At 50.5% G+C, this 17,484-nt stretch overlaps 1 protein-coding gene across 3 annotated transcripts in view; it reads left to right on the forward strand.

The window, feature by feature from the left end:
• The first annotated feature begins 687 nt into the window (after positions 1–687).
• Positions 688–17,484, forward strand: part of LOC119457858 (plectin-like) — a 110,354-nt gene continuing 93,557 nt past the window's right edge. The window contains exons 1-2 of one of the 3 annotated variants that reach the window (XM_037719612.2): positions 688–1,275; positions 11,248–12,264. In XM_037719612.2, the coding sequence (XP_037575540.1) occupies positions 11,259–12,264 (1,006 nt within the window). In that variant the 5' untranslated portion in view covers positions 688–1,275; positions 11,248–11,258. Of the gene's footprint in view, positions 1,276–1,700; positions 1,760–11,247; positions 12,265–17,484 lie in introns of those variants that run through there. The other 2 variants (XM_037719613.2, XM_049670495.1) reach the window with 2 other exon arrangements.

Below are 17,484 nucleotides of genomic sequence, written 5' to 3' on the forward strand. Positions count from 1 at the left end.
CGGCCGGTGGCGTTCTCTTATGAAACGTCCTATAGCCTTCTCCGGGAGTGGTTGACGCGTCGCGTCTATTTACACACACACCCACACGCAGCCACGCACGCACACGCCATTCCAACATTCCGCGCACGCCAGAGCTTACACCGCGGACGCAGCTGCTGCATCGAATAGCGGCAGGTTACAGAAGCCGCCAGCTCTCTTCTATCCCGACTCTTATTCTTCATCCGTCGAGGAAGAAAAGAAAAGAACGGGAGAAAAAAAAAGGGAAAAAGCGGCGACGTTTACTTCTCGTCGACGCGATCGACTCGGTGGTGGGGGAGTCACATGGATGCTGCCGACGCGTCGACGAAGTCGAGCGCTTCCTCAGCGACTCGGGACTTGGTGTGAGTGGCGTGTGTGCGAATCCGTTCCTGCGACGTCGGGCAGGACCGGGCAGGGCCGGCTACGAAAGCACACTTCTGCTGCTGCTGCTTCGCTAGCAGACGACTGCAGACGCGGCCAGCGTTTTTTCGGAGGCGGGCGCCGGCGGCGTTCAAAATTAGCAGCAACCATCTTCCGTTCGCTCCTCGGTGAAAGCAAAGAAAGAGACGCGGTCCGGGTAGGTGTGTGGGTTTTTCGAGGGGGGTTGGGAGGGGGAAACGGGGGGGGGGGGGGGGGCGAAGAAGCGGAGGGTGTAGGAACTTTCTCGAGCTTCTGCACAGCGTTCCTGGAGTGTGTGTGCGTGTGTTCGTGCGTTCCGCATCCATTTCTCTCCCTCGCCAGCGTCTCCGCCGCCACACCCCTTCCCCCATCACTTCGTCGCCCCATCCCTGCGGGACCTTTCCAGCACCGGGCCCCAGTACCGGTGGGCGAACGAGCCAGTGCGCGCGCCCCTGCCTCCGTAGTCGCGCAAAGAGACGGCAGGCAGCCACGCCGCAGCTTCATAAAAGCTGCACCGCGACCTCAAGGAGTGACCGGAGGGAATAGACGTCGTGGAGTATACTGCAATCTACTCCTCCTGCTCACCCATACCGGGGGCAAACCCCTGGACCAAAGGAACGTGTCTGTGGCGCATCGAAGAAGAATACACGTAGGACCCGACAGCCGGGCTTGGCTTTTTTGCTACCTTTCCGAAACGCGTTTCTCGGCTTCTTTCTTCCCGTCTCTGCGTAAAACGTCGTCCGCAAGTTGGGGGCGGGGGGCCAGTCGTGGACTTGAAGACGCGAGGAAGCCGCTGAGCCAGTGATCCCTCGCCACCGTCGCTACAAAGGGTTTGCCAAGAGGACGTGCCCGGACACGGTAAGCAGCAACGTTTGCAGAGCTTCCAGACAGAGCCCTTGTAGTACTTCTCTGTCTCTCTCTCTCTCTCTCTTTAATTCCCGCTGACGTGATACGTCACGTATACCTGACCTGCATGCTCGGCCGTGGCCTCGAAAAGAGCCCGTCGATAGCGACGTGCCGGCGTGTTTTCTATGGCGTCCGGTGTCTCGGAGATTGCCCGTCGCGTCGTCCCGTTAACCGGATACGTCGGGCCATTGGAGAGAGCGCGTAATATGCGCCGGTTTCCCCTCTTCTCCCGGCGGCAGTTGATGCGTGCGTAGTACGTCCAGGCTGGGAACGACCGACCGACGGCGGTGGCTTGGCTGTTCGCGTTAAACAGACAGACCTGTAAACGTGCGTGCGTGTGTGTGTGTTCGGCGTCGTCCCCCCTCTTTGTGTGTCTTCGCCTATATATATGCTCTTAATTATCTCTAAACATGGGCTGCCGACGAGGAAACGGCTGGTAAGTGTATGTGTGCGTACCTCCTCCTTACCAATATTGTTTTTTTCTAAAGGCGGAGAGAAAAGCGAAGGAGAGGGTTACGGAAGGCCGGTAGTTTAAGTAGCTCAATCGGCTCATCAAGGCTCGGTATAGCGTCGAGCGGCCACCCAGGGCTAGATTACCGGGTTCGGCCAAACAGAAGACCACAAAGATCTTTAAAAACAACGGATAGATAGGTGGCTCCCGTTAGAAGGTCATTTAAATAATCTGCGGTCGCAAGACAGCTGCTTTCACTCGAGTGTGCTTCGACTCGATGCAGATCCGACTTGACTTCGAGGTTCGATTTTTACCATTGAATCGTAAGCGCTTCGTTCTTCAGTTGTGCTAGAAGAGTTACCTGGAGGTCGATTTCAAAAGAGAGGATCGAGACAGAACGCATGACAGGAGCGTGTATTTATAACGATGGGAGAGGAGGAATGAGTTTTTACGGTACAGCGTATAGATAACAGACGTGGAGCGTGGTCAGATTTTCGGTAGGGGTAAATCTTAGCTCCTTAGAGCACAGTAAAAATAACCAAATTGCTCTGAGTTAGGAGACGTGATCTTCGTTATCATCACTCCTCTGGACACATAGCAATACGTCGTTAAGTGGACAAAAGTAATCTTAACAATGAGGTCTTACCTAAAAGCATTTGTCCATATTTTTACTCTCATGCAGTCAATTAAAAAAAAAGGCTGTTTAAAAATCAAAAGAAAATGTTCTGTGGGCATTTTGTTGCCTTCAATAGGCATTGTGTTGATTTGCAACAGAACATCATCATTTTTTTTAAGGAAAGGTTTCGTTTGATCTCTTTCGAGTGAGCCTGCATCCGTGAACAACTTTTGCTTGTATATTACAACATCAGCTCAGTATTCGTGGCAAGGGCGAAACGCAGCATAATATGCAATTTGAGCAGAATGTGTGGCAGAGTGCGCGCGTTATAGCGTCGACATTCACGTCTATGAAAATGGCACTATGAGCTTTTCTTTTAAATTTTGTTTGTGCGTGTCTGTGTGTCTGTGTGCGTGCGTGCGTGCGTGCGGTAGTACGTTGCGGCAGCTTCGCGAATCGCTTAGCAATGGGACGCGCGCCCTTGACCTTGGGGACTCAGGGCGAAAGCGCGGCCGCAGCAAACAATAGAGTTTTCTTTCTTTCTCGACACTCTGCAGAACGGCCGCGAGAATTCAGTCGGGATGTGCGCATCTTGACGAGTGTCCTTATTGTCGTCTTGCCGACCAGTAAATTTGAGTATTCTACCGTGCGCGTTTTTCTCATTAAAACAAGACGCGGCTGTAGGCCGCGAGTCTGACTAGACGGAACGCTATTTTCCAGCTCCTGGGACGGGGAAAACGATTTATTTATTTATTTATTTATTTATTTATTTATTTATTTATTTATTTATTTATTTATTTATTTATTTATTTATTTATTTATTTATTTATTTATTTATTTATTTATTTATTTATTTATTTATTTATTTATTTATTTATTTTATGTATACATACACACTCTCAGGGCACGGGTCATTACAGAAAAGAGTGCGTGTTAGGAGAGGGGGAAGGGGCGTGGTTTCAATCGCTGCTTGTTTGTGACACAAAAAAGGACTATTGTCGATATGATAGTGCGGCATGATGGAACTTTCACCACCTTGAATTGATTGGTGATCGTTCCGCGGAGGCACATAGACGTTGAGGAGGGGGGGCAGGAGTATGAGGAACTATACTAGAGACGATGACTAGCAGCTAGCATTAGTGGCAAGTTCCTTAAATTTCTTTTTTAGACACGTGTGACGTATGCTACAAGGTTGGATGAGCCATATGTGTCATTTCTGTAGTACTAATTGATTGTTTATCAAAATAAATAAAGGGAAACAAAGGATCGGAAGTTATTGCTGACCGCACTCGCACAATCTGCTGGCACCTGAACAGCGGTCACCAGTACGGGGGGGGGGGGGGGGGGGGGGGGCAGTAAAAGGACAGGGAGGGAGAATAGAATTTCGGTAAATAGAACTATTTACAGAAATACAACACAGCGACTCTGGGCAAGAGTTTAATCTTTGATTCTTTTGACATATATGCTGCAGAATCGAACAATAAACACTTAAGTTGTCTAGTAAATCAAATCAAATCACATCTATGTTCTTTTGTATGTTCTGTTGTCCCGTCTATAGCGCTAAAAATGGCCCTACCAATAAACCAACTTTGAAACCATGTGTACCTCAAACAAACTAAACTATTAAAGGGCTCCTAGTCACCTAGCTCTGATAATTAAAAAAAAAAAAAGAAGAAGCAATCGCCTGCTCCTCTCCGGGAGTTTCCGGTCCCTTCTCCATACGTCGCGAGGCCAACAGGGTCATGCAGGTGACGTCACCAGCGTATGGGCTGTCGATTGGTCCATCTGCGAGGGTCGTCAGTTCCGATCCGTCTGCTATAGCAGGTTGTAGTAGTAGTTGTGGTAGTAGTAGTAGTAGTAGTAGTAGTAGTAGTAGTAGTAGTAGTAGTAGTAGTAGTAGTAGTAGTAGTAGTAGTAGTAGAAGTAGTAGTAGTAGTAGTAGTAGAAGTAGTAGTAGTAGTAGTAGTAGAAGTAGTAGTAGTAGAAGTAGTAGTAGTAGTAGTAGTAGTAGTAGTAGTAGTAGTAGTAGTGGTAGTAGTGGTGGTAGTAGTTGTAGCTGTTGTTGCTGCTGTTCTTGTTGTTGTCGTTGTTCCGCATTTGCCACAGAGTCGTACAACGCCCGCCCTTCCTCGTCGCCTTGCTTGCCGGTGGCGCGCAATCGACTGATTTAAATTCGTGTAGCGTGTCTTGCACTGCGTGCGCCGCGACAACGCGTCGTGTAGCTTAAAGAGCATGAAGTACTAATAAGCGCAAGTTGACGGTAAGCAAGGACAGCGTTGCGTTCCGAAGGAACCAATTACGGAACCTAGCAAGTTTTCGATTACTTATCCTCCTTGCGCCGAAATGGTCCCAAATGGGAGAGGATCGCGCTTCGAAATTCGGGGCCTCACGATGACGTACCTGCGCCGAGGGTTCCGCAACGGGGCACGAAACTCAGAGAGAGAGAGAGAGAGAGAGAGAGAGAGAGGTTTGGTAGTCATTTTCTACTGTAAACCACTATTGTCAATTTTTTCGTGAGCAACATCTTCATACGTCGTGCAATAATTACACTGTACAATTACACTCTAAGATCACACCCTTACACTCAAAAAGTGTGTAAGGATGTGAGCTATAGACCTATTTACACCCTTTTTCACTTTTAAGGGTCACATTATTTACGGTGCAATTATGGGCTAACGGTGACAACGACATCAGCAAATTCTGCTCGTGTCGTGGCGTCAGGATAATGCAGACGACACCAGGACGGCATTTCGAGACAACCATTATATAGATAGTATTCATGTGACGTCACGCAGCCATATCTCACCGCGCTGGTACCCTAAGATGGCGACTAAGATGACGTCAGTACAACGTATTATCACGCGCAAACTGTTTTGCTTTTTCACGCCGATTGTTTTTCACCGGTTTATTAATGTTATCGATCTGACGTTCGACGCAAGACGCGCTTTTTGTTGCTGTCATGCTGTCATGTTCCTTGCTTACGCCCCTTCTCGACCTGTTGGTACCCCAATATGGCGTCCGTGATGACGTCCGTGCAACCTATGTATACTATCAAGCTAAAAATATGTTGTGTTTTCTAACCTTCATGGGCCCGACTAGGTGTAACCCATTTGCGTACGGGAAGCATGTATTGTCAGTACGTCTTTCACTGCTGCCACATTAGCTGTAAGATCTGCGCTTTGGTGCCCGACGCGTTGAACGCAAACAAAACAATTAATTCCGCGTCTGGGCACGGCGACTCCGTCTTTATTTAGCGTCGCTTAGTGAAGGGGGAGGAGGATGAAAGCAGCGGGAACATTTGTCAGGACCTGCGGATTTACAGAAACGCCGGCTCGTGAGAGGGCTCTCGGTATGTGGGGCACCCCAATTAATTCTCGCGGAGTCGCTCCACGTTGCGCGGTTCTGACAGTGCATCCTGGCGTCTTCGCCATAGCGCATAAAGCTTTGCGTTGTATTATGTAACTACGTCGCGTCTATTATTAAAGAAGAACTGCATAACGTGACCTCACGAAGATGCGGTGGCCATACGTCGCTGCCGTCACTTGCACCGCGGGAAAAAAAATAGAAGAAACTGGTACCGCTACGCGACGAGACTGTCGTCTTCTTCCTTTCTTCTACGTGGTGCCTCGTCAGTCGCGTAGTTGTAGCAATGCACCCGTACCAACTTTAGCCCATCTATCAACCTTAGTGTAACTGAAGAAAGAACCTTCGCAGATGTATGCCAATCCGAGCAACTCATACATAAAATATAGCCGAGCTGTAGTAAAGGAGGTCTCGCATCTTTCTGAATCTCGGTATAATGGTCAGGTTTGCCTCTATACGAGATTAACCCAAGACTTGACAAACGCTTCAAAACGTCCAGTGCAGTTTCTTCTCTATACCCAAGTCTTGTTAATCGCTTTGCTACACCACTATACGAGATTAACCCAAGACTTGACAAACGCTTCAAAACGTCCAGTGCAGTTTCTTCTCTATACCCAAGTCTTGTTAATCGCTTTGCTATATCCGGACTTAATACTTATCTACTCTCCGCTATATTCGGCGCAATGTGTTCCTGCATGCTGCGTCGGCTCTTCTCTGTGCGATGCGCCGGTTCCTCTTCGATACCGACCAGGCTACCTAACGTTGCCGCCGCCACCACATGAAAACCGCATGAAAGCCGATACCACACGAGAACCGCACAAAAATCGCACGAAAGCCGACATCACTCGAGAACCGCAAGAAAGCCAACACTGCACGAGAACCGCAATAAAACCAAAACCGCACAAGAACCGCAAGGAACGCAGACTCCGCACGTGAGCAGCACGAAAACCGACACCGCACGAGACCCACACGAAAACCGATACCGCAAAAAACCGCATGAAAACCGACACCGTACGAGAACCGTACGAAAATGACAAGAAAGCTAGAACCGCACGCGAACCACGCAAAAACCGCACGAATACCACCACCACACGAGAACTGCACGGAAACCGACACCACACAATAACCGCACCATAGCCGACATTGCATGAGAACCGCACAATAACCGACACTAAACGAAAACCGCACTATAGCCGACACCACACGATAATCGCAAAATAACCGCACCACAACCTACACGACACGAGAACCGCAAAAAATCGTACGAGAACCGTACGGAAGACGACACCACACGATAGCCGACACCGCACGAGCACCACACAAAATCACCGAGAACCGACACCACATGAGAACCGCACAATAGCCGGCATCGCATGAGAACCGCGCGATAACCGAAACCAAGCGAGAACCACACGATAGCCGACACCTCACGAGAACCACACAATAAGCGCACAACAACCGACAACACAAGAGAACCACACGAGAACCGCACGGAAGCCGACACCGCACGAGAACCGACACCGCACGAGAACCGCACGATAGCCGAAACCGCACGTAACTGCACAAAGACCGCGCGAGAACCGCCACCACACGAGAACCGCACAAAACCGCACGAGAACCGACACCACATGAGAACCGTTCAAAACCGCACGAGAACCGCCACCACACGAGAACCGCACAAAACCGCACGAGAACCGACACCACATGAGAACCGTACAAAACCGCACGAGAACAACCACCGCAAGAGAGCCGCACGGAAGCCGACACCGCACGAGAACCGACACCACACGAGAACCGCAGGATAACCGACTCCGCACGAGAACCACCACCACACGAGAACCGCACGATAGCCGACATCACACGCGAACCGCACAAAAACCGCGCGAGAACCGACACGACACGAGAACCGTACAAAAACCGCACGAGAACCGCAGGATAGTCGACACCGCACGAGAACCACCACCGCACGAGAACCGCATGGAAGCCGACACTGCACGAGAGCCGACACCACACGAGAACCACACAAAAAGCGCAAGAGAACCGACACCACACGAGAACCGTACAAAAACCGCATGAGAAACGCACAACACCGCACGAGAACCACCACCGCAGCAGAACCGCACGAGAACCGACACCACACGAGACCCGCACGATAGCCGACACCGCACGAGAACCGACACCACACGAGAACCGACACCCCATGAGAACCGCACGATAGCCGACATCGTATGAGAACCACGCGATAGCCGAGACCAAACGAGAACCACACGATAGCCGACACCTCGTGAGAACCGCACAATAACCGCGCGACAACCGACTTGGAGCATTCTTGGAGGTCTTCGCACTAGAACCGCACGATAGCTGACACCTCACGAGAACCGCGCAATAAGCGCACGACAACCGACAACACAAGGGAACCGCACGAGAACCGCACGGAAGCCGACACCGCACGAGAACCGACACCACACGAGAACCACGCTATAGCCAACACCGCACGAAATCCGCACAAAAACCGCACGAGAACCGACACCACACGAGAACCGTACAAAAACCGCACGAGAATCGCATTACACCTCACGAGAACAACCACCGCAATAGACACGCACGGAAGCCGGCACCGCACGAGAACCGACACCACACGAGAACCGCACAAAACCACACGAGAACTGACCCCACACGAGAACCGCACGATAGCCGACCCCACACGAGAACCGCCCAAAAACCGTACGAGAACCCCACAACACCGCACGAGAACCACCACCGCAAGAGAGCCGCATGGAAGCCGACACCGCACGAGAACCGCACAAAACCGCATGAGAACCACCACCGCACGAGAACCGCACGGTAGCCGACACCGCACGAGAACTTACACCACACGACAACCGTACAAAAACCGCACGAGAACCGCACAACACCGCACGAGAACCACCCCCGCAAGAGAGCCGCACGGAAGCCGACACCGCACGAGAACCGCACGAGAACCGACACCACACACGAGAACCGCAGGATAGCTGACACCGCACGAGAACCGCACAAAACCCCACGAGAACCACACGATAGCCGACAACGCATGAGAACCGCACAAAAAGCGCACAAGAACCGACACCACACGATAACCGTACAAAAACTGCACGAGAACCACCACCGCAACAGAGTCGCACGGAAGCCGACACAGCATGAGAACCGCAGGATAGCCGACACCGCACGAGAACCGCACGAGAACCACCACCACACGAGAAACGCACAAAACCGCATGAGAACCGACACCACACGAGACTCGCATGATAGCCGACACCGCACGAGCACCGACACCACACGAGAACCGTACAAACACCGAACGAGAACCACCACCGCAAGAGAGCCGCACGGAAGCCGACACCGCACGAAAACCGCACGAGAACGGACACCACACGAGAAGTGTACAAAACCGTACGAGAACCACCACCACACGAGAACCGCACGATAGCCAACACCGCACGAGAATCACCACCGCAATAGAGCCGCACGGAAGCCGACACCGCACGAGAGGGGCATGGAAACAGACACTGCACAAAAACCGCGTGGAAAGCGACAGCACACGAAAACCGCACGAAAACCACATGACAACCGACACCGCACTAAAACTTCGCTATGCAATTTCGCTCTTTAAAGAGAAGAAACAGAAAAATAAATTAAGTACTTTTATGGCGCGAATTTTTCTTGCAGGCCACAAGTAGACACGTAGTCGAGTTATCGAAAGTCACATTGTAATTAAAGATTTTTATTCAAAGCGATAAGCAGAAGTGTCAACGTAGTCGTCTACTTGGCTCGTCTGTACCATGCTTGCTTTTTTACACACCTGCGTCTTGTAAATTCCTGTTTCAAAATGTAACGCATTACTAGCGCGGAAGTTGCGAGGCGTGGCGGCACTCGTGGCTGTGCTCGAAATTGAGCAGACGACGCGCTCAGACGCTTAAAGGTACGCGCGCATTCCGCATGATGTCGCTGCCGATTGGGTGACGTCAGACGTAGGTTCCACTCAATAGAGTGTCACACGACTTTCAAACAATGCGTATACGTCATTTCTACAGTCCGTTCATCTTGTGCCCTCGGTGTCTGCCAGTTGTGTGCATTGCCGACGTTAGCAAGGCTTTCGGGTAATTCAACCTTTACCTCTGGCCTTCTTTGATGTCCTAAAAGGACACTACAGAGAAAAACAGTTTCACCTGTATTATTAAGTTGCCCTTCTACAACCCACACCCATAAACGAACACACACACGCGCGCGCGCACACACACATACACACGCACACACTCTTCCGTCAGAATACGCTTAGTAAGCGGGAAAAAGGCTCAAGAAGGAAAGACAAATGGCTACGCCGCCTTTAAGTTCCCGCACCGTATCGCTGTGACGTCATTGATTTTGACGGTGCCTGCGAGTACCTGGTGTTTATCGGTAGAAATGAAATCAATTGTTCAAAAGTGAAAATAGATTCGGTTCTAAAGGAGCCAAGGTCTCAACATGACAAGTTTCGGGTACGTTTAGTGAGCCGAACATGGCCTAAGTACGAAAAAAAAAGAAGAAAAAAACTTTGAAATTCGTGACGTCACAGAACTACCTGTGCCGGTGGCGCGAAATTAAAAAAAAATGAAACTTGGGCCTTCATTTTCTCTCCTAATAGTCCACCTATTATCGCGAAATTAACGTCAATAGAGTTTACCAAGAACTGATTTAGTGTTCCGCTTCAGTGTACTTTTAAGTTCTTGCTTAAATTTTAGACCTGATTAGACAGTGCTTTCTTATGAATGTGTTCACCCCAGTGTATGTCTTGAACTACGGGCATGCCATTGAAATGTGAATCGACTGTGCTTGTCTTCTCAGCCCTGTAGTCGCTTCTTGCAAGCGTGGCAAGCTGTCTGCATATCCACAGCATACGTCATCGCTTGCCTCCTCCCATGTCGTATAGTTCCAAGCCGCATATACCCGGCCTGCAAAGCCGACACGCTGTCCCCTGTAACCGCAGTACACGTATCTCCGCTTTGTCGTGTGCGCGCTTATTTACAGAGCGAGAGTGGCGAGATAATTTTTTATACAGCCATAACCAACCGCTTTCCGCAAGCAGTGCAGGCAGTTCCCGCTTATATTCATTCTTGAAGCTTGCCGGTATACACAGTCCCCGCTTCTGCAAGCTGTAGCAGTTGTAGCACTTGTAGCCTACGTCGGCGTGTTCTTCTACGTACAGCGCGCACCAAGGACATACGAAACACAAAGAAAGCAAGGCACACGAACGCAGCGTGCGCCATTTTTTTTTTCCTTTGCGTCTTCTCCTTGTGCGCGCTGTACCTGAAAGATCGTGCATCAGCAATTCGCCCTAGCCAACCACCCTATATAGCAAGCTATGTTAGCGGGCAGTCTTGCATGATCCGTTTGGCATGCGGCGGCGACGACGACCAGCTAATATCGAAGCACGCCCCGTCTTAGCTCCACGGGGCCCAAACGCCGTGTTGCAACCCAGGTGGTTCCGGGATGGGGAATCGACAGGGGCGCGGCAGTGACGGAGGCGCCGGTCGCGTTGGCGAGTCGCCCGGCAAAGAGAGCGGGCGACCTGAGCCGCCAGATTCGTCCTCGTCGCCGCCGCCGCCGCCGCCGCCGCAGCCACAGCCGCAGCCGCAGCCACAGCCGCAACAACAATCTGTGGTTGAAAACCCTGCCGCAGACGGTCACGAGGAGGAGGGCGACATGGCCTCTTCCTGGCAGCAGCAGCAGAAGGAGATGCACCAGCAACAGCGGGAGCTGGAGCATCAGCAACAAAGGCGCTTTCAGGAGCAGCTAGCCGCTGCTCGCGGCGCCTCGGCGCCGCAACAGCAGCGCGCGGCGTCTTCGACGCCGTCGCCCCGCCAGCCGCCGTCCCCGGCCGGCGTGCGGGTCGTCGAGGCCAAGGCCGACGTCTGGAAGCCGCCCGGCTCCGCCGCGGCGGCCAGGACCCCGGGGCAGCAGCAGCAGCAGCAGCCGTCGCCCCAGTTCCACAAGCACGTGCAGTTCCAGACGCCGCCCTATCCGGGCCAGGAGACCTCTCCGGCTTTCCAAAGACCGCAGCCTTCGCCTTCGCCCAAGCCGTACAGACCGCCTCCCGGCGTTGCGGCTGGTACTAGCCAAGTCCAGTACGACCAGTCGTGGTACTCGACGCCGCCGATGCAGCAGCAGCAGCAGCCTTCTCCGCGGTCTCAGCCTTCGCCGCGACTTGGGGTGGCGGTGCAGCAGCAGCAGCACCACCCGGTGCAACTAACGATCATGACGACCCCGAACGTAACGATATCGACCGGCGCTGGTGGTGCTGGTGTGCCGAGTCCTCGCCGCGTGCCGCTGGACGTGGTGCCGCAGCCGTCGGGCCAGCGCGTGTGGTCCGAGGAGCCCATCTGCGAGTACGTGGAGCCGGGAGGACCCAGCCTGGCGCAGCAGATCGCCCAGCAGTCGCAGGATTACGTGGACGAAAAGGAGCTCGAGTACCGGCTCGCCATCCAGCAGCTGCAGAGTGAGTGACGTCGACCAGCACGTGTTCTCTTCTTGGCATGATTGGCGCGACCCCCACTGGTTGTGTAGGGAACCAGAGCAGGGGGGGTATTCTGTAGATGTCCACCTAGTGGACATGCCAATTTCGTCCGCTGCTGAAGTTCTGATTGGCTAGGCTGAGATATACGTCAGAAGGAAACAGGTGCGCCCGCCCAATCAGCACTTCAGCAGCAGACGAAATGGCTATGTCCACAAGGTGGACACTGACAGAATACCCCCCCCCCCCCCCTTAAGGTGTCGCCGTACAGATAGGTAACCTAGCGATTGGACTTAATCTGTAATTCCGTTGCCATAGCAAAAGCTCCGAGTATCTTAACACGATGGACGTGAGCGAAAATTTCTTACGGTGGCCTCGTTAACAAGTTTATTCATAGAGGCGACGGCTATAGCTAGCTTCATCGTAGACAAATTCTGAGATCTTATACAACAACAAAAAAGATTATGTCTTTTCATTGTGTTGGTGGTATATCCAATCTTTCATAATGTTTAGCCCAATGAACCATATGACACTGAGTTAATGACGAGCTTGTCGAGTGTATTGTGTCTCCGACACCCCTATGCCACGCCTCGTGAGCCTCGAATCAGTTTTGACCAACAGAGGCCGCGCGAACTTAGCGACGCCTAGAGCGACGCCATCTGTCGTCGTTATAATGAGGTATGAGCATTTAAGCTCGGCCGAATGCGTAACTATACCTCCGAGAGGTTCTTAATGTTGCCTGCAGCGGGCGAAGTGGCACCATTTTGACCAGTGCTGGTCTTCCCATGTGGCCGTTGCATACTATACACTCCAAGCGTTCCTTTACGATGGCTCTTTTTGAGAAGCACTCATGAGGTGCGGTCCGTCTGACCAGCTGGTTCAAGCCAAGGGGTATTCGAACCTCTTCATCACTCGACTTGGTAAGGGTCGAAAAGTAAGGCGCAGACTAAACACTCGCGGTCGACCAGGGACGTTTTCAGCTTGTCCGGATTGCGCATTTAGAGACACTTATCTTGAATTCGGGTCATCAGTGAAGTTCGCTGTGGGGCGCTCCTTGCACATCTGCAAGCTCCTTCGAAGGAAAGTATTATAACCGTCGGGCGTGTTCAGACATACACGTATGGTATCGGGGACGAACGAAGCTCGAACACGAATTTATAGAGCACAACACTTTTTGCGAGCAAAAAACCCGAGAACACGACATCGCGACGTTACTTATCCGGTTATCGATAGCGGTGCAGGACACCGATTAGGCGTGCCAACGTCGCACGAAGTGCCGAAAGCAAAAACCAAAGAACACATTTTAGGTAGCCCTCTTGTTCGTATTTAATTTCTCCGGGATATAGTACGCTAACATTACCCAACTGATCCTGGCCAGCCGACCCACCATTTTGTCGAACACAAATTTGTTCAGGTGCCATTCAGGGAAGAACATGAATTGGTCAGCTGGAGTGTCTACTCTGGACACCATCAAACTCCGCCATATTGTTGTGAAATTCGTCACCTTGTCAGCTCTGGTTGGTCCAGAAGGATGCTGCGCCCTCTCTGATTTTTTGAGCCGATTGGCCTAGACGCCAACATGGCAGAATTTGAAAGCACCGCCGAATCTGGCGTGCAGTGTTCAAGGTAGCGCTCCAGGTCGTAGGCGGAAGAAATGAAACGCGATCGCTAAACCAGCAAAAATTAAGACATGTCTTAGTCATGTAATGGGCCAACATGTTATATACGCGCTACGCTGAGATCCGATACCTCGCAATTCGGATTTCGGCGCGGGAAACTTCACGCAAGGCCTACAGTAGCGTTTTTGATATGCCGAAGTGAGCTTCCAAGTTGTGTAGTTCAGAACAGAACTGAACTGAACGGAACGGAACGGAACGGAACGGAACGGAACGGAAACAGAAACAGAAAGAAACCCTGGCTCTAATCCCATGTTGGAGCCGGGAGGCCATGCCTCTCTGCTCTCTCATGGACCCTCTGCACAGCCTTGGACCGGTCTTCCTGTTTAGTGCTCGTGATGGCCTTCTCCCAGTCCTCGCTGTTGTGTTCAGGACACTAACTTATAATTAATTAATGTACTAATAAGGTTGTTACCCAGATAAGATTTTATTTTCTATTTTGTTATTATGTTTTGTGCAAACGTACAAAAAAGGACGTTTCTACAATTAGTTAGATCATACCTTCAGTATCGTTTTCAGAGAGAGAGAGTAAAAAGAGGAAAGGCAGAGAGGTCAACCAGATGAGCGTCCGGTTTGCTACCCAACACTGGGGGAAGGGAAAGGGGGAATAGAAAGAGGAAAAGAAGAAGAGCGTGAGTACTGAGTATATACGTGGAAGTCGTAATAAATAATAATGCGCCAGAAATTAGGCCAACACTCGCAGGTGTGCCACCTGCGAGTGGCCTAATAGAGGACAAATTTAGGGGCCATTATTGTTTGCTCTCTATATAGGGTGTCCCAACTATGATGCACCAAGATTTAAAAATATGCAAATGCCACGTAGCCGGACAGAATGGCAAGCTGTATAAAATGTGCACACAATTTTCTCTGTTTTTCTTTGATGTGCAGTTGTTTTTCAGACCATACGCTGCAGGGTTTAAGTTTTGAGAACAAAGCGATCTTGTTGAGCCTTTCGCAAACAACTAGTGAAGGTCGACAGGGAGGCAGTCGCGTTTGAGGGCGCATTTATTACATGGTGCACACGAGGCGAGGGCGGTTGGCGAGCGTGCCAGCTCGGCCTTGGAGCTAGAAACGTGTTGCTGTTGTTGTTAACCTGAATAAATTTGGCGCGTACCGCAGTGGAGGAACAGGCCATGAATCAAGTGGTAGAGAGAAACGGCCAAGAGAAGAAATTATTTAAAAAATGAATATTGCCAATTATAGATAACAAGTGTAATGTGCGGTAGGAAGTATTTTTTAAAATTAACACCAAACGCAGAGCTTAGAAATTGGGAGTAAATTTACCAGCTGAATCGAATGGATTCAGTGAGAGAGAGAGAGAGAGAAATAACTTTATTGGGTCCAGCGGTTTGGGGACTAGGCCCCCGCCTAAACGGCGGCCAGAAGCCCTTGGGACCTGGCGGTGTCTTCAGCCAGCTGGACGGCCCAGAGTTGTACTTCCGGGTCAGAACTGAGTAGTACGGCCTCCCACTGCTCCTCATTAACTATTTTGTGGCCCTGTCGAGTCACCTGAGGGCAAGCCCACAGGATGTAGTGGAAAGTTTCGAATTGCCAAGCAAACATTTTCGTCGCTGAAACCACAATAGAGGCTCGAAAAGACAGAATCGCTGTCACGAACAAATTTATACCAACGTACGGTCGTAGTGGAGTTTGTAATAATAGTTCTCTTATTTTATAGAAACGATCTACACGACAAAAAAAAAAAAAAAAGAAATGATATGTTGTCTATTGCTCGCCACAGAATGACCATTGTGAGCTCTTGCTCTTGCCATTGTCCTTTTTTCTTCGGCCGGGCGCACGGCCGCAGGTGGCGACGCCATTACAAACTAAAGCAATCTATTCGTAGCCGTAGAAGTGACAACTTATTAATGCGCAAGCATATGTCCCATGAGGCAGAACAGCGGGTGTTGTAGGTAACGAATGGTACCAAAATCTTCATCAATGACGTCATCAGCGTCTTGTATGACGTCAGTATAATACCGAATTAAAGTTATAACAAGTTATAACAAGTAAGCTAGGTGACTTAAGGTGGAGTAAAGTGAATTAAAGTGGAAGTAAAAGTAAATGGAAGGTTAATTAAAGTGGATTACGGTGGGTATAAATTAGAGCAAGACAGATTAAGCTGGGTTAAGATGGAGTTCTGAAGGACACATGACAATGTATGACGTCACGTGTCATGTACGTAAGCAATTAATTAGAGAAGACATAATGCTTTCGCATTCAAATCACGTAAGGGTACTTAAGTGACTGTCAACATTTTGTGTGTCTGGTGGACCGAACCGTTGGGAGAAGCCCACTGATAAGGGGTCGACCCTTAATGGCATACCAAAGGGAAAACAAACACCTGACGTCCAGGAAAGAAGCCTCGTCGGCAGCCGGACGTATGCTTTTATCTCTAATGCAAGATAAGAGAGTGCCAGGCTGCGAACAGACTATTTGGCCCAGAAATGCTCAAGTGTGTTTTACCGTACTTTGAGGTGTCATACGCGAAGAAGCCCAAACTTTCACTTTGTGAGACTTTCGAGAAGATATAGCTTAATCTGAACTCCACGATACCTAACGTATCATTTTTAGCGATTAACAAGCCCAATTAGCCCCAGTTCCCTTGCTACCGCTGATACGTATCATTTTTTGATAGGCTAAATCTCATACCTCGAAATTCTGATTTGAGCGCTGGAAACTTAACGCAAAGGCGGAGAAGATCATAGTGGCGTTTTTTGAAAACGCCGGAAGGAGCTCTTCCCCCAGTTGTTGACAGCTCACCAAGCCAATTACTAGTTAGCTAGTTACTGTCTGACAACAGTACTCAATTTCTCATTTACTTGAGTTTTCTTTTAATTTTTTTGGAGGGGGGGCTTTATAGGGGTAAGATCCCTTCAGATGACGTCATCATGTTGTTTTCTTCCAAACCGGCCTATATAGTTCATCGGCGTGCATGACGCTAAAGTGGCACACCCTTTAGAAATTACCAAACCTTTGTCTAGAATAACTGAATATTCCACTATAAGTGTCCCGGTGGCAAGCTTTGTTCTCTGCGGATTGACGTGACGAAACAACAAACGGTACCTAAATATCATCGCTACAACGCCCCCAAGCGCGTAATTCGTTTATTAAGGCGAAGCTTCCTACGCCTTCTTTCCCGGGATTTGTCGCGTCCGCTCACGACGTATTTTGCCCAGGAAGGCGGTCGGTCCGGTCCTGGAGACTGAGCCAATCTCGGAGGCGAGCACGGTGAGAAGTGCGCCGATCCCGGAGGCAGTGTAATACACTGCCGCACGTGGGTCATGGTGGTATAGGGGTTTCCGCGTCTCGCTGATTTTGCGGTCAGGTACCAAATCGCTGTGCTGCAAAACACGTTACCCATGGTGAATAACCTTTAGCATTTAATATTACCCGCTTCACTAAAGCATCGCTTCACACAAACTCGAGGCCGCCAAGCCGTGTGCGTGGCTTTGACGTAGATATCTGCCAAGTCCAGTTCCGTGCAACAAACATCGCCCGCTGTATCAACCTTGCACCAAATGTGAGC

The sequence above is a fragment of the Dermacentor silvarum genome, chromosome 7, assembly GCF_013339745.2.
Source record: "Dermacentor silvarum isolate Dsil-2018 chromosome 7, BIME_Dsil_1.4, whole genome shotgun sequence".
Classification (NCBI taxonomy): domain Eukaryota; kingdom Metazoa; phylum Arthropoda; class Arachnida; order Ixodida; family Ixodidae; genus Dermacentor; species Dermacentor silvarum.